At 40.1% G+C, this 17,255-nt stretch overlaps 1 protein-coding gene across 1 annotated transcript in view; it reads left to right on the top strand.

Annotated features, from left to right (window-relative positions):
* The window catches only part of DAP (death associated protein), a 37,039-nt gene that overhangs the window by 1,039 nt on the left and 18,745 nt on the right, over positions 1-17,255 (top strand). Inside the window, exon 2 of the mRNA XM_032219646.1 lies at positions 9,885-9,984. Coding sequence (XP_032075537.1) covers positions 9,885-9,984 — 100 coding nt within the window. The remainder of the gene's footprint in view (positions 1-9,884; positions 9,985-17,255) is intronic.

The raw sequence follows: 17,255 nt of genomic DNA, 5'->3' as shown, positions 1-17,255 counted from the left end.
ATTCTTGAAATGAATGCCGATTGTGTGTGTGTTTGTGTGTAAATGTGTATGCCTAGGATATTCTTCCTGTTTTTTTTTCTTGCAGATTTCACTTGCTAAGATTGGGATTGTGTGAAGAGTTACTTGTGTGTGTGTATAAATGTGTATGCTAGGATATTCTTCCTGTTTTTTTCTTGGAGATTTCACTTGCTAAGATTGGGATTGTGTGAAGAGTTACTTGTGTGTGTGTGTATAAATGTGTATGCTAGGATATTCTTCCTGTTTTGTTTTTTTTGCAGATTTCACTTGCTAAGATTGGGATTGTGTGAAGAGGTAGAGTTACTTACTTCAAACACCCAGAAACCATATATGAAGAACAAAAATGCAAAAAAAATCCTGTTTAAAATAACACTTCAGGGGCAAAAAAAAAATCATTTCAAAAGCAACACATCAGATGCAATGAAGTGATTATTCCTTATCAGCCCTTTTTAAAGATAGTTTTAATTTCTATAAAATTAGAATAAAAAAATGAGAATCAAATCACAACCGCTCTGGGCAACAAGAGTTTAATGATGCGAATTCAGATGCTTTGTACTGGGTAAATAAATAGGGAAATATTTTCAAATTCTCCTACTCCCAGTGCTTTGAAGTTCCGAAGTACCAGTGAAAAAGCAAGTACTTTTTCAGAGTTTATTTGACATTGACATTGACATTTTCCTGAGATATGTTTATTTGCAGTCAGTTTGGTATAGTGGTTACAGTGTTGGCCTAGAAATGAGCAGACTTAGAGTTTTGGTTCCGCCTTAGGCATGAAATCCAGTTTGGTGACTTTCTTTCAGCCCGATCGATCTCATAAGGTGGTTTGTTGTAAGGAAAATGGTGGGGAAGTACTACATATGTTTGCTGCCTTGAGTTACCTATAAAGCAATAAAAGTGTAATAGAGATGTGTTCTGACCCCCCTCGTCCCACACCAACACACACTCCAAGCCAAAGATAAGTTACAGCATTTAATTAACAGACAAACAGGTCCTTGGCAGCAAACTGGCACAAACAAGCTTGGGCAGCAATAAACACAGATAAGGCTTGGCAGCAATCCAGCCTGCCAAGCTCATAACAATGTTCTCCGACATTTGTTCCTGCGTTGACTTCTGCAAGAGGGGCGTGTGCACAAGTAGTCTTTTTATAGTCTGGAGAGGAGCCTAATGACCACCAGCTGAGTGCAATTATCTCCAGTAACTGCGCAACTGTTTCTTACGCCTATTAGCTCTTCGATGGAGTGCATCCAGGAACAACTCACTACTGGCGTCCGGCTCACTCTCCCTCATCTCCTCCCCACTGGTCCAAGGCTCAGGCACCTCCTGGTGGCCAACCAAGCCTCTCTGTGCCTGGTCCTCCGGAGCTGACTCATCGGGCCCCTCACTGTCGGAGTCTGGTGGCAGCTCCAACGGCTCCTGCTGCGCCACAACAGAGATGTAATCTAAATAACATGACAGTCTGGAATATTGATTAAAGGTGCCGCATTAGGAGCAGGGTAATGCAATTTCTAGTCCTGTATTCGGCACGAAAGATGCTGTGTCTCTTTGGCCCAGCTAGGAGCAAAGTACTGGCAAATCATATTTATTTAATATAAAAGGAAAGAAAAGTTGGAAATTGTTTCGTATGCTTCTTTTGTAAGTTGCTTCATTATGAGACAATTTTTAAAAATTAATATTTATGTAAAAGTCCATGTAACTTCTCTCTTTTAGTAAAATATTTCCTATATTGATAGGTAATAGCAATAGCACTTATATACCGCTTCATAGTGCTTTACAGTCCTCTCTAAGTGGTTTACAGAGTCAGCATATTGCCCCAACAAGCTGGATCCTCATTTTACTGACCTCCAAAGATGGAAGGCTGAATCAACTTCCAGTCAGGAACCGGTCAGGATTGAACTCCTGGAGTGAGCAGTGAGTTAGCCTGCAGTACTGCATTCTAACCACTGCTCCACCAAGTATTCTGGTTCATCTTACTTAATTTTTATATAAATACTTCGGTCAGGAATCTCCTTTAAACTGTTAACCTTCTATAAGCTGAACATTAATTAATAAACCATAAAAATACAAAATTGACATTTTTAATTCAAACCATAGGTAACAAATAGATGGAAAATCTAATGAACAAATTTTTACATCTATTTTGGTTCTTCACCATCTACATAAAACATTTTATTGTATACAGTACACTCAGAATTATTACTTCTATTTTTCAGCATAGAAGGTGTGCCACTGTGATCCCAATGCTTTAAAAATGTTTGAACTTAAAATGTTATTTTGGTAACTGTAAGAACTGTTGTGTATTAAAAGCAGCACAATTCAAATTATTGCTCCATCCTTTTAATTGTGGCAATACATCTAGAGGTGAGTTGTATTTCCTTGGAAACATAGGCTTGGCTGCTTTTTTGGTTAAAACTTGTCTTCATTCCAGTGGGTTTAGCTTGGTAATTCTAGCTGCTAAATTTAAACCTATCTGGAGGAATCACTAGAAAAACAGCCTCAAACCTATGTTTTTTTTCTTTGAATTTCTCATTGCTTTAGATCCTAATAATGCTTAAAAAGTTATTAAACAAGCTTGGCTCTAAAACAGAGGATCAAATTATGCACCCATCATGTCAGGGTTCCTAACATTAACTTTTATGAATACCTCAAACCTTTTTACTGTTCCAATATTGAAAAATTGGACTTTTTACTTAGACCTAGTTTACTCTTTTTCCATCATGTTAAGTATCCTAACACGTTTTGTTCTTCATATCTGCTCATGTTCTTACATTGTTCTGTCTTTATTATCAAACTTTTATCTGTGTACTTCTATCAGCACAAATCGGTTTTGCACTGCGATGTGCACTACTTAGTATTTGGAGATAAGACAAATGCAGTCTGGTATAGTGGTTTATGGCATGTTTTGGATTTCATATTTTAGAATTTTAGAGATAGACCCTACACATTGTGGATTTATTTATTGGAGGTCGTCCTGCTTATTTATTTTAATTTAAGAATAACAACTTTTCTTGTCTTTGTGCTGTAACTGAAATAGATTCCATCTGTATATTATAAAATATCACCATAATACTTTGTAGTGTGAATAGGTGCTAAAAGTCGGTGTTAGAATTTGGGGGGGAGGGGGGAGAAAAGAAGCAAGACTCTCTACTGCTTTAGTAGAGAGTAGGCTGAAGTTATGAGTAATCACCATAATAATATTAAATCTGTTTCATATTGACTACTTACAAAAACTTTGTTAATTCATGGTTCTTTAAATTTCAAATAAATAAAGACCCCTTCAATTCCCTTTTCTATAAACAAATCTCAAACATTATAGTTAGTAGGGCTGGGCTGTTTCATTTAATCTAGAGTTAGAAGAACAAGACTAGATTTCTTCACTGAAACTATTTAATAACCCTTGAGTTTAATTCATTTGTTAGCATACAGTAAATCATCTTCTACATGGATACAGCAGGACGGCTCAGGAGTGGGTATTCTCATAGCCTGATTGGTCAAGAGACTGAGTCAATTAATTCAGAAGCCATGCCTATGACTCTCCTCTTCCTTGGCCCAGTTTAACTCAGTCTGGTCTAAGAGAAGAAGTAATGGTTCCACCACAAAACCGCGGTAGACTAAAGCGCGCTCGACGAAAGCGCGTACGTGACGTCATCACAGCACGACGAAAACAGCACGCTGTGAGCGGTAAACTTAAAATTAACGCGTAAATCTAAACCTAAGCCCCCCAAACCTAACCCTAAACCTAAGCCTAAGCCTAACCCTTAACCTAACCCTAACCCTATACCTAACCCTTAACCTAACGCTAACCCTTAACCTAACCCTAACGCTTAACCTAACCCTTACCTTTATGTGAATCGGCTTGCTTTAAAAGCGCTTTTTAAAGCGCCCTTTTTTCTCCGCAGTTGTATTTGTCGCGCTGCTGATGATGTCAGGTACGCGCTTTAATCGGGCGAGCTTTAGTGGACCGCGGTTTTGACGGGTCACGGAAGTAATTTCCTTGGTTCCACTTCTGAATTATTATCAGTCTATGGACAACACTTAAATTTGACAAAATTGGACATCTGACATTCTAAAATAGTTGGGAGTAATAGAGAGGGAGCCTACAATGCCCGCCTGATCTATGGGGGTGTCTTACCCCTCAAGGGGAATCCCCTAACTGGGCTAGCCTCAGGGAGCAGAGGAATCCTCCGGACTCATGGAGGTTGCATGGCTCCCTTAAATTCAGCCACTGGACTTTCAGAGACATTGAGCAGTGAAGCCTCCAGAGCTTCATAACAAGGCACGGTGGCCATTTTGAAACCTCCAACAGCAAGGTCTCGTTGTGGTGGCCATTTTAAGTGCCACTATGTAGAGAAGCAAGTGGCAAAGGAAAAAAAAGGCTTGGAAGGCTCCCAGCACCGGAAACGTCTTTGGAGCTATTCTAAGGGCCGTGAGTGCAAAGCCTGGCATAGCCATGGCCAATGATAGCCCCATTAGGCAGCCAGGCACAAAGTCAGGATAGCCCCCCCCCCAGGAAAGCCAAGGCCAAATCCAAGGGAGGCAGGGCACCTGTGGTCCAACGCCAATCCAAGGCAGTGGAGAGGGATGAACAACGCAGGCAGAAAGCAACAACTGATTGCTCAGGCCATTTCACATGGCATTGCTTCTGGCCTATGCCAGAAAGACAAGGCCCCAGGCAAACAACCTGTAGACAAGGGGCCTAGCTCCACTCGCAGCAGGGAGACCAGGATTCCTATGGAGGTCAGACCTGCCTCACCCTCAGTGGCCAGTGAGACATCCCTATTGGGGGAGGAGCCCCACAGGGACCTAGATTTATCTGAAGATGAGGAATCATCTAAACCAGACCCTCTTGTCTTTTCTGGTTGTTTTCCTCCACTGTTTAAGTCACTCCTTCGCAAGGCCAGGGCTATAGCTGATTTGGAGTTATCTGCCCAGGTTCCTCCTACCCAAACTCCTACAGCTCAGCCCCAGCCAGCCAAGAAAGCTATCCTATTCTCTCAGCCCCAACTGGACAAGGAGGAGATACCTGCCCCACAGCTATTTTCCGAAGTAGTTAAAAATTAGTGGGCCCGTCCAGGGTCATTCTCCAACCCAGGGGATTCTGACCACCGATTCTATAACATGTATCAAGCATTCACTAACATCCTTCAGGTTCCAACTGTTTATGTGCCAGTGGTGGCCCTGGCTATATCTTCCGCCCTAGTGGTGGGGGATATTGCTGACAACCTCAAACCTGAGGACAGGAAGGCGGAGCTCACCCTCTGCAAAAAATTTTAGGTGGCTGCCTTGGCAATTAAAGCTTCCTCGGCTGCCTCATTCTTCAATAGAACATCCTTGTAGTGTCTACAACAGGTTCAAGAATGAGTCTCCCACAAGGAAACACGCCTCCAGCAGGACTTTAATAAACTGCTGGCTGCCACCCAGTTCTCAGCGGACACCACCCTCACAGTGATGAAGTTTGCTTCCCGGGCCCTGTCATCGTCAGTTGCCACCAGACGTCTGGTCTGGTTGCACAAATGGAAAGCAGACACTTAAGTCCAATGGAGGTTAGCGGCTGCACCTTATTTGGGGGGATCCTTATTTGGAAAATCTCTTGACCCAATATTGATCGAGAACAAAGATAAAAAAAGTCCTCCCCACGTCTGCCACCAAGCATACAGAATAGTGGCTGATACCTTATTGCAGACTGGCCTACAGACCACGAGACACCATCTCATGGGTACTATCAGCCTCACCCAGATAGACAGGCAGATAGGGGGTTTAACAGGGACAGACAGAGGTTTCAGCCTCAGTACCAGAACCACTATCAGTCCCAGGGCAGGAGGCCCTTTCGAGGGGGAGGCAGACGTTCTTTCCGCAGAGGGAAGTGATTCCTCCAGGGATCATCCCATCGGCAGTCGCCTCACCATCTTTGCTGAAGCCTGGGAGGCAGTCACCACGGATGCATGGGTACTTAGCACAGTACGTGAGAGGCTCAGGCTCAAGTTGTTCTCCTTCCCCCCAGTTGCTTTTGGGTGCTCTCCAGGTCCAAGGTCAGCGAAAAGCGTAAACTTATGAGAAAGGCCATCATCTCCTTGACATTCAGGCAATAGAACTGGTCATAGAAGGGGTTGGGGTTTTATTCCAACCTCTTTTTGGTCCCTAAAGCATCAGGCGGTTGGAGGGCTATACTAGACCTGAAATCCCTCAACCGCCACCTAGTGTATCACAGATTCAAGATGTCATCATTGGAAATGATTTTAGCAGGCATCAAAGAGTGTGACTACCTGGCCCCCATTGACTTAACCGAACCATACCTGCATATTTTGATCTTCGCAAATCATAGGAAATTTCTTAGATTTTCGTATGCAGGTTTACACTACCAATACAGAGCACTCCCATTTGGTTTAGCATCGGTGCCCCGGACCTTCACAAAGGTGTTGGCAGTGGTGCGGCCTACCTGCAAACAGTCCCAGTAAGAATCCAGTGCTATCTCAACAACGTCCTCATCCAAGGATCAACGGCGGCCCAGGCACAACACAACCTGCAGCTGACAATGTAGACATTGCAAACTCTGGGGTTCTCGGTGAACTTTCAAAAAGCCACCTACAACCCGTCAAGAGACTTCAATACCTGGGAACGGTCATCGACACGGTCCGGGGGCAAGTCTTCTTATCACCAGACCTCCAGGACAGCCTTGTCCAGCTAATATATCAGATACGTCAGGCTCAGTCAATGTCTGTATTCATGTTATCCAGCCTTTTAGGAAAAGTGATTTCCTGCATAGGTATCATGCCCTGGGCCCATTTACACTCCAGAACATTGCAGTGGGCCCTGATTCCTTTCCAGTGACGGCACCAGCGCATTGGTGCACACAGGTTCTTCTGTCCCTACGATGATGGCTGTCTCCAGCCCTAAGTCTGGGATCCAAGATTTGGGAGCCGCCCCGTCTAACACTAATCACAAATGCCAGCCTTTATGGTTGAAGAGCAGTGCTAGAGAACCAGCTAGCGCAGGGACGGTGGACGGAGGCTGACCTCTTTCACAACATAAATTGGTTAGAGCTCAAGGCGGCTCGCCTAGCACTACTCAACTTCAAGACCCGGCTCAAGGGCCAACACGTGCTCCTGCTCATGGACAACATGGCGGCAAAAGCCCATTTAAACTGGCAAGGGGACACTCAATCAAAGTCCCTATGGGCCGAGGCCCTGAGACTAGGCATGTGAGCAGAGAGACACCTGGGATCGATTGTGTCAGAGTACATCTCGGGAACAGTGAACCTGCAGGCCAACCGTGGACCATGGGGAGTGGCAGTTGCAACCCGAGCTGTTCCAGCAGATTTGCCATCGCTTCGGGACGCCAGCAGTCGACCTTTTTGCCATGCTGGCGAATGCCCAGCTGCCGCGATTTGTCTCCCAATTCCCATCACATGGAGCAGAGGATGTAGATGTGCTTTGTTGCCGCTGGTCGGCAGGCCTTCTCTACGCCTTTCCTCCCTCTCCTCAAAGGGTGGTCAGGAAACTAGAGACAGCATTTTAACTGCTGAATTAAGACAGTCATAAAATTGGATCTGGTCACATGATAATTCATTTTATGACCACACCAACTTAATACAGAAATTTATGACCCAATTTTATGATAAGGGGAGGACTATATATATATATATATATATATATATATATATATATATATATATATATATATATATATATATATATATATATATATATATATATATATATCTGTTTGCAATGAAAACAATTGTCTACCTCTTTTTGTATGCTCTGGGAGTATAGTATAGAACAGGGAGGATTCAATCTCTTCTGCAATGGTAATGGAGTCCAGGATCTTGGTGGTCATACATACTTGTTGTACTAAAGGTGAGAGTGATGAAAACTGTAATTTGTCAACACAAGGAGAATATAGGTGTCCCAACTCAGCTGTGAATGAATAAATAGAAACCCCTCTAAATTGAGAGGGAAAAGAAAACTTTACAAATGGCTGTCTTTCCAGAAAAAGTTTGTACAATAGGTTTAAGTCATTTGCAATAGGTTTAAGAAGGTTCTTGAAGAATTTTGGAATGATATCAGGTGTCTTTCCATCAATTTGAAGATCTGATAGACTTTTCAGCATGTACACACACATCAGATTGAATCCCTAAATTGATTCTCTTAGACAATTCAAATCCTGATCACATTGATGCACTGCATAATGAATTAAGATGGAATCTCAACTCTGTTACATGCAAGATCTTAAGTACAAACAAAGGATATTACTCCTTTGGGCACAAATTTCCTTTACTAGCAGCTTGAATGCTTCACTTTAAGCTTTTGTACATTTTTGCACACAGAAATGAAGAATGTTTCATTATTACCATTTAATACATGGACAATTGAAAGTTGAATGGTCAAAATTATCAGAAGCTTTCCCTGCTTTTTAACTCTACAGTTCTCAGTCCTGTTATCTAAAATGTATACATACCGAAGCAAGATGTGCGTGTTTCTGAATTTATCAGAAAAACAATCGTCCTATCCTTTTGGCCAGGAGCTTCTCAGAAGATAGTGATTGTGTAAGGAAATTCCTAGATTTTTTTCAGGAATAGCATTGCTATCCAGAGGTCAGTACTGAAGGATATTTCCAATGCCTTCTGACCCCCAAAAAATATTGTGCAATATTATAATTTCAGGATGTGTGGATATAGCCAGTGTTATTTTTCATTTAAAACTATTCTGGTCATTCACTAAGAGTTAATTTCTGGAATTAAAAAAGTTACATATTTTTCATCTTAAATCCAGGGACCATCACAGCCAGCAAAAATACAGTTCATGCTTTTGGGGGGAGAAAGTTCCAGCATAGATTTTAAAGTATCATAACTTCTTTCAGAAAAAAAGTATTTCTTTGCAAATAGCTTTAAGAATCTGATTTTCCCTAATTGGCTTGCCAGGACCCTTATTTGTTAAACTCATTTTAGCAATTTAACTCAGTAGGAGTGAGGTTGAAAAGAGCTGAAAGACTATAAATTCCGGGTTTGGAAATCAAGAAGAAATATAGTGAAATAATACTGTAGTAGTATAAAGAAATCTTTTGTGCAGAAGGCATGATATTAGCCTCTGCATGGTGTGAAGTAGGTACATCCTGAAAGAGGTTTACTAAACTACTTTGCTATTGGAACATATTTTTTAAAGTGAAAAGTACCTATAAAGTGATGCCTTTATTGATTTATGTTTTGTTTCATTTCCAAAGACCCCATCAACCACAATTCCTTGGATAGAACCTTTCTAACATATGTTCCTTCAGAAAATATTATGAAAATAATTTAGCATAATTTGTTATACCATTTTTACATAGCTCTACACAATATACATTTTTGTCATTGCCATACCTGATGCATTTGTATCCAAATGTGCATGCATGCACGCGCGCATGCGCGCACACAGACACACAATATGCACTTTCAAGTAATAATCTACAGTGGTAACTTTTCCATATCCTAGAAATTTAAAGAATAAATACATTTCTTTAAAGTATAAATGGATCAGAAGTCTGAATGGGAATATAAATTCATATTTCAAAGTATATAATGTTTTATCAATTAATTAATACAATGCTTATGAAAGTTCTCAGGATTCTTTTGTTGATCCTACACCTAGCTATCATTTTAATTGGATGCTGTAATTGAATTAAAGGTCTTCCACAAAGACCTCTTAAAATTTGTAAAGATGTAGGCATACAGTAGACAATGAATCAATAAGTGCTGAATGAATTTAATCACAACAGTCACAGTTGTTTTCTGCATGTCTTCTACTTTATAAAACTGTTAATCTTAATATGTTCATTGTATCTTTACTTAGATTATCTGATGGATTCTTTACTTCATCTTATTTTTCTTGTAGTCAAAGCTGGTGGAATGAGAATTGTCCAAAAGCATCCACATGCTCCAGATGCCAAAGAAGACAAAGATAAAGATGATCAGGATTGGGAAAGTGGCATCAGGTGAAGTATAATAAATAAGACACATGGATTATAATCTGCATTAACCTATTTCAGCTTTCATGTGAAACCAGAGAGTTGTAGAGACTAGGAATTATGGCACAATTTTTTTTAAAAAGAAATTTTTATTTCTCTTAGCCCAATCTTATCTGTGACCATATTTCAACAAATATAGGTGTTAGTAAAATGTGCTGAACTGGAAGTAAGAATAGTAATTGGGCATTGTCTGGGGTAACCGCAATAATACGTGTACAAACAACCACTTTAAACTCAATGTAAATCATTCTAAACCTGACTGTAAAAAATATGATTTCTGTGATAGAGATGTCAAAATCTGGAATGCCCTACCTGATTCAGTTGTCTCAGCTACAAATTTTCACAGCTTCAGTCACAAATAGACTTCCGTGGACCTTACGTCATACTTAAGTGGTCAGTAAAAGGGGCGTGCATAAGTGCACTAATGTGCCTTTTGTCCCTGTCATTGTATTTTTGTTATCTTATTCTTGTTCTTGTTTTTGTTGACAAATTCCAATAAATAAATAAAAATAAAAAATAACACATAACATGTCTAAAATCTTATGTATCCGTGAGTTTCTCTTATTTCTTTAATGTGGCGACACAGTGGTTAGAATGTAGTATTGCAGGCTAATTCAACTCGCTGCCAGGAATTCGATCCTCGCCTGCTTAAAGGTTGATTCGGCCTTCCATTCGTTCGAAATCGGTAAAATGAGGACCCAGATCATTGGGGACAATACGCTGACTTTGTAAACTACTTAGAGAGTGCTGTAAAGCACTATGAAGCAGTATATAAGTCTAAGTGCTATTGCCATTTAAAGTATTTTGGGCTCATAATTTATTTGTCCAGAGTAAATTAAGATTATGAAAGAATTATGATGTGAGTAGTGATGGCATGATCTTTCCCTTGCAAATCTGCAATCCAATCAGATAGCTCTGCAAAAGTTGAGGTGAGTTTGAAATGGTACAACTCTCTGAAAGATTTACTAATGAGACATGTCCATCATTAGAAAGAAAAGCATGAATACATGCATCAGGAGATCGAGAAGAAGCAATGTAAATACTCACAATCCTCAGTGAACTCACTCTGGTAGAGCACAGAGATAGTGAAAGGCTTTACAAATTAGGTTTGTAAAAGGCTGTAAAATGTGCAGCTTTCTAGAAGTTATGAATCTGTACTCCTCAACAACCGTACCCAGGGTAGCCAACAGTTAAAGATGCTGGGATTGTACTTCTTCAACATTTGGAAAGCCATAGATTTCTCAAAACTTACTTTGTTGGGAAATACATATAAAGTGAAGATCTAGAATAGACTATAATCATCTACTTATTCTGTCTAAGAGGTTGAATATGAGCATTTGCCTAAAGAACCTCATTGCAAATTGTTTGGTAGAAAATTGGACTAAATTCATTTTCACTGTCTTGCAGCCCTATTAATGAAATGATGCCTACTGTATTAAAGTAGAAAAAATACGTACAAAAGGAAAATATGACTTCCAATGTGTGCCTTCATTCTGTCAGTAAATATTTAGTTGCTAAAAGTCTTAAAGAGTATAACTATGAATGAGGCAAGTTAGAAGCTGATATAGAAAACAAGGAGAAAATAGATTAGGAGGAAAATGGCAGTTCATGAAGGAGGCAGAAGCTTTTAAGTTATTTTTTTCCTGATAGTAGTTAAATTATCCTTGACAAATGTCAAAACCCAGGCAAAACAGCGTACTTTTTTTGAAACCGCGTTGGGTGAGGGAGATTTAGTGTGATTATTTTCCTTCTATTGTTAAGTCTCTTCTGAGGAAAGTCAAAGACCGTAATCTGATGGGTTACCTGCAGTGACCAACCAGATGCTGTTGTAAAGTGCTTGGATATTGGCTTAAAGCTGTTTCTCCTTACTATATACAGTTTCAGTTTCTGCTGCTAGCCATGATGCAACCTTCATGTTTCTTGCATTTAGTCCTATTGGCAAATAGGCTCAGATTTATCAGTTGACATTTACTACCCAGATAATAAGGGGGGAAAGCTAATATCAAAAATGCTCATTTAATTGTGTACTCAAAATATGAGGTATATATTTTCCTTTGTAATTCTGAGAAAATTAAAACTGTTGTGCTAGATTAAGCCAACCGTCATTTTGGTCCGGTTCTCTATCTCTGACAATGGCCAGTTCAAGTATTGTGAGGAAATTAATGAACAGTACAAAAATGTCTACAGTTGGTCCCCCACCATTTGTTTTGCAACTATTTGAAATTATAGCGGAGCTGAAAAAATGGATTTATCATCCATGCCTGAAGTTATGGCTTAGTAGCCTGACCATACCTATGACCACAGGAGCGCTGCAACTCCCATTATCCACTTGTCACCTCCCAATTTATGCCCTTTTGGCTGCCCTGCACATTGGCAGCCATAGCACCAGACCCCAGTAGTGGGATTCAAAAAAATTTATTACCGGTTCTCTGGGCGTGGCAGGGGAAGGATACTACAAAATTCCCTTCCTACCCCACTAAACTGCTTTCCAGCTCCGTTCTCCTGGGCAACAAGAGAAGATCAGCTGGGAGGCAGAAGGGGCAGGGCCAGCCTATTTGCTGGTTCTCCGAACTACTCAAAATGTCCCCTACCAGTTCTCCAGAACCTGGTAGAACGGGCTGAATACCACTTCTAACCAGAGCTTATACTGAAGTATTGTAGAGGCCCTTCAGCAGTTTGGTAATCAGTCACCCCCAATTTCTTCTATTTCTCAGGAACCCGTTAGATAGAATTGCTGAAAATGCATGTGCAATTTCCCAGGGTTTTGTGATCAGTAATAGATGAAAACTAATGTAGGCCTGTCCATTACCCTCATTTTACAACTTTTTCTTGTTAACCTGCTAAGTGAATTACTGCAATTGTTAACACAGTTGTAAAGTTAATCTGACTTCCCCATTGACTTTGCTTGTCAGAAAGTTGCAAAAGGTGATCACCCTGGAACACTGCAACCGTTGCCATGTTGTCAAGCCAGTTGCCAAGCATCTGAATTTTGATCATGTGACTATGGGAAGATTGCAATGGTTGTGAGTGTGAAAAACAGTCCTAAGTCACTTTTCCAGTGCGGTTGTAACTTTGAACAGTCACTAAACAAATGGTTGAAAGTTGAGGATTACCTATAAGGGTTGTCCATTATTTTTACTTAAATTACTTTTCCTGCTTAGTTATAGTAAATGAGAAGGACATTATATATTGCAGTGTCAATTTTTACAGAGGTATGTAAACATACATACATACACACACACACACACACACACACACACACATATATGTTATATTTATGCTGATAAATAAATAAAGGGAGACTAGTATAGATCTATTTCAAGCTATTTAGCTCTCATCAGCTTGCCATACCCCATGTTGGGAATCGAACCTGTGCTCTCTTGCCTCTCAGGCAGATGTGTTAACCATTGAGCTACAGAACTCGACTCCTTATCAGCCAGCCAGGGTGAGAGGTATATATTTAAAGTCACAACCCCTGGTATGCCCAAATATGGGAGGAAGGTCACACTTCCACTCTCTGTCTTCGGCTCATCACAAGAGACCATCCAGACAGAAACCCAATATTTTTTACTGTTGCCTTTTTGTTACATTTGTTATATTTATATATATATTTAATTGTAAGCTTTATATATATATATATTTAATTGTAAGCTTTCCTCAGATGTAGCTTTTTGTATTTTGAATTGTGGATTACTTGTGGCTTATTTGTTTAAATGCAAAAAGTGGTTGCATCATTGAATATTATTTTTGCTTCTAAACATAAATGCTTACTTGAATTAAAAAAACCATTTTTTTGCTTCAATGCTTTTGATTTCATTTGATAATTTTGAACAAAACCTCTGCTTTCACAGGCTTCTAGAATAATCTGAGTTTTTAAACATTTTAATATGTTGAAATATAGTAGGATACTGTATTAGGTGATGTTCTAAAAACCTAACGTATTAGCATTTAATTACATTTTAAGAAAACAAGCAAGCTTGACTGCCTCAGTTTTTGCCTACTGATTGTTGCTTCAAGAATAGTCAAGGCTGTATTTGGTCCATATCTGGTTGAGTGATTGTTTGTTTATTTGTTTTTTTGCAATTGATAGCACTCTTAGAAACCATGTCAGTTTCTAATAGAGTAGTGAAAAAATTGATGTTACCTGTGTATGAAGTGATGATAAAATTTGGGTTGCCATACCCAAAAAGTTAGATCACACAGGGTAGGCCTCCTCCGGGTTCCGTCTACCAGCCAATGTCATCTGGCCACTACCCAGGGGAGGGCCTTCTCTGTGGCGGCTCCGGCCCTTTGGAACGAACTCCCCGCAGAGATTCGGACCCTCACCTCTCTCCAGGCCTTCCGAAAAGCTGTTAAAACCTGGCTGTGTCAGCAGGCCTGGGGTCGATGAGTTCCCTTCCCCTCTCGAATCGTGTGGCTGTTGGTTGTTTTTAAATGCCCTGTACTTTTGTAGTTTTTGTGTTTTTCCCTTCCCCTCCTTGGGTTTGTGCGCCGCCCTGAGTCCCGCCGGGAATAGGGCGGCATATAAATAAAATGGGGGGGGGGGGAAAGTTGATCTCTCTTTCCGAATTTTTGCTAAAACCAGAGAGGGAAATTGTACTAAATAACACTTTCCCCGTGTATCAATATTAACATTAACTTCAGGAGATCTGACAATTTTATACTGAAAATCTGAAATGTTCATTGGACTATATTCCAATCTATTCAGAGTGGTATCTAGCCGTAGCTGAATTTATAAAGCCCAAAATATATTTAAATTTTCTTCTGACTTGTTTTACACTCATTTTTCATGATTAGTTCTAATAATTATAGGGCAATTTCTTCGTAAGTGCTGTTGAAATGATTCAGAGCTACCCGACAGCCCAGGAGATCTCATGCACAGATTCCATTTATTTTAATGGCATTTGTGCTATGGATTATGACCATTGTGCTTAATCATATTTTCGTGGGTATGAGGCTGAGGCCTGCTGTTATTGTAGTGGTTTTATTAAATACAGTAAAAAAAAGTAGATGTCACCAATGTTCCATTAGTGATTACCATTCCCTCAACTCTTAGCTTAGAGGAAACAAGACTCTTTAATCCCTTTTGGAAGGGACACCTGCTATGGATTCTCCCTAATGCTCACCAGTCTGATAGTCAATCCATCATCCTCCCAAAACTGATTGCAAGAAGTATGCATTTTAAGGAGGCTTTCTGAGCTTTGTTTCCTTACATTCCTATTATCTTTACTCTTGTGTTTCTTTACTATAAGAAGGCTGACCTGCTTTTCCATGCCACTGGGAGATTTTCTGTGTAGAAGCAAGATAGAAATATTTTCAGTCAATAAGCAAGAGAAGATACTTCTGCTCTTAATATCTTTATGGCAGTCTTGATAAATGCAGTAAAAATTGCCTTAATTCATTTGTCCTCCTAACTACTAGAACAAGTAAAATCACTAAATATAGCAGCATTTAAAAAGTAAAATAAGGTTTAATACGCAGATGCAGGAGTTAAAACAAACATTTCCTATAAAACAGATGCCTTCCAGAAGTTTTAAATTTTTCATTAAATTATCATTAAAAAGGAAAGCAAGTTTAGGCTTCATTGAAGGGGTGCCTTAATTGATGCCTGGCTGTTGAGAAGGTTTTTTTTTCCTTATCTTCATTTACCTGGGTGTTTCCCATTTTCTGTCAGATCTTAGGACATGGATAGACTTCTCTTGAATGAGATTATTCTTGTTGTATTGGATCTAACCTCTTCTAGCGTTTTGAATTGTGCCTATAAACAAAATTAAAAATTAGTACATTCCCCAGTGTAGCTTGCAGGAGGGTCCAGGAATAGATTGTCATGTCCTTTTCTGCCCAGAGACTGAGTCATAATTGAAGCCATGCCTCCACTCCTTTCTTGCCTGGCTCCAGTTCCAACTCAGTCTTTTCCCGAGAGATGTAAAAAAAAATTTTTTTCAGGACAATTAACTTTAGTCAACACTTCTGGACTCTCCAGCATTCCAATGGGTCTCTAGGAGCTGCTAGAGGGAACACCAGTGGCGTTGGCGCTCGCGACGGTGGTCAGAGCAGCCCGACATGTAGGTGAGGATTAGAGCTGCCTATACAGTGGCAGTGGAACTAGACTGTCCCACAGCGGCAAAGAGACAAGGAGACATTGTTCTGAGGCTGGGGGCAGATGTCCGGCTATCGGGATTGCCCAGCTTCGTCAGCTCGGAGTTTTCCCAGCCTTGTCAAGCCAGCACTTTTTTTATCTCGCGCAAGGGAGCGGCGGCTTTATTCTGACTTCCCCAAACACGTGGTACCCGTAATTCTCCATTGCGGAGGAGATGGGCTACAAAGGCAGCCGGCAAGCCCGAACTGAGGAAGATTGCTTGGCAGTGACCCGTTTCATCGGGAAATACCGTACTATTTGCGATCAGATGAACCTTTTGAAGCTGCGATCCTGCCAGGCGGCCAATTTTCACTCTGGAGAGTAACGGGTGGCCATTTTGAGCCCAGAAAGTGATGGGTGGTAATTGTTATGGGTGGCCATTTTGAATCCAAAAAGTGTCAGGTACCCATTTTGATCGCTGCCACAAGGCCGCCAAAGCCAGCATGACTCTGATCCGGGCGACAGAGAACAAAGCCACTGGCAAGCCCTCAGTCACCGCTGCCTTTCTGGCATTGTTCCTGACTATTGCAGAAGATCGTAAGTTTACATTATAAACAATAACTATCGGTGCACTTGACATATTGGAACAGTTTTCAGCTTCACTCTCGAAGAAAACTACACTTTAATTTATTTTAAAACATAGAGCTATAAAACTATCTGCTTAATTACTGTTGAATTTGTTAAGTTGTGCTTCTGAATAAAGATACATAGAATATGTTTAGCACATATGCAGTTGATTTATAGAGAATATATATCTAGAATCAGCTTGTATATTTTAGGATGATTAAATTAAAGGATAGAAAGACAATTCACAGCAACTGAGATTCTTTTCTGTAATTTCTTTTACTTCCTTGAATCCACTCCTTTTACTTAGTTTGCACTCTGGAAACAAATGTGCCAAATCAAATTCCTCCATTTGTAAATTCCATTTATGAACAAAAATAGAGAATTCAAAGTTTTTCATTGCTTTCCATTCCCAAAAAGGTTTTTCAGTACATTTGTATTTTATCTATCTAAATATCCCTAAGCAGCATGCTTGGCAATTGAATGGACATCTAAATAATAAAATACAAATAATAAAATTCAATTCAATTCAATT

The sequence above is a fragment of the Thamnophis elegans genome, chromosome 6, assembly GCF_009769535.1.
Source record: "Thamnophis elegans isolate rThaEle1 chromosome 6, rThaEle1.pri, whole genome shotgun sequence".
NCBI lineage: Eukaryota > Metazoa > Chordata > Lepidosauria > Squamata > Colubridae > Thamnophis > Thamnophis elegans.
Note: the sequence above shows the minus strand (reverse complement) of the source record. Positions and strands in the feature narration are given on the sequence as shown.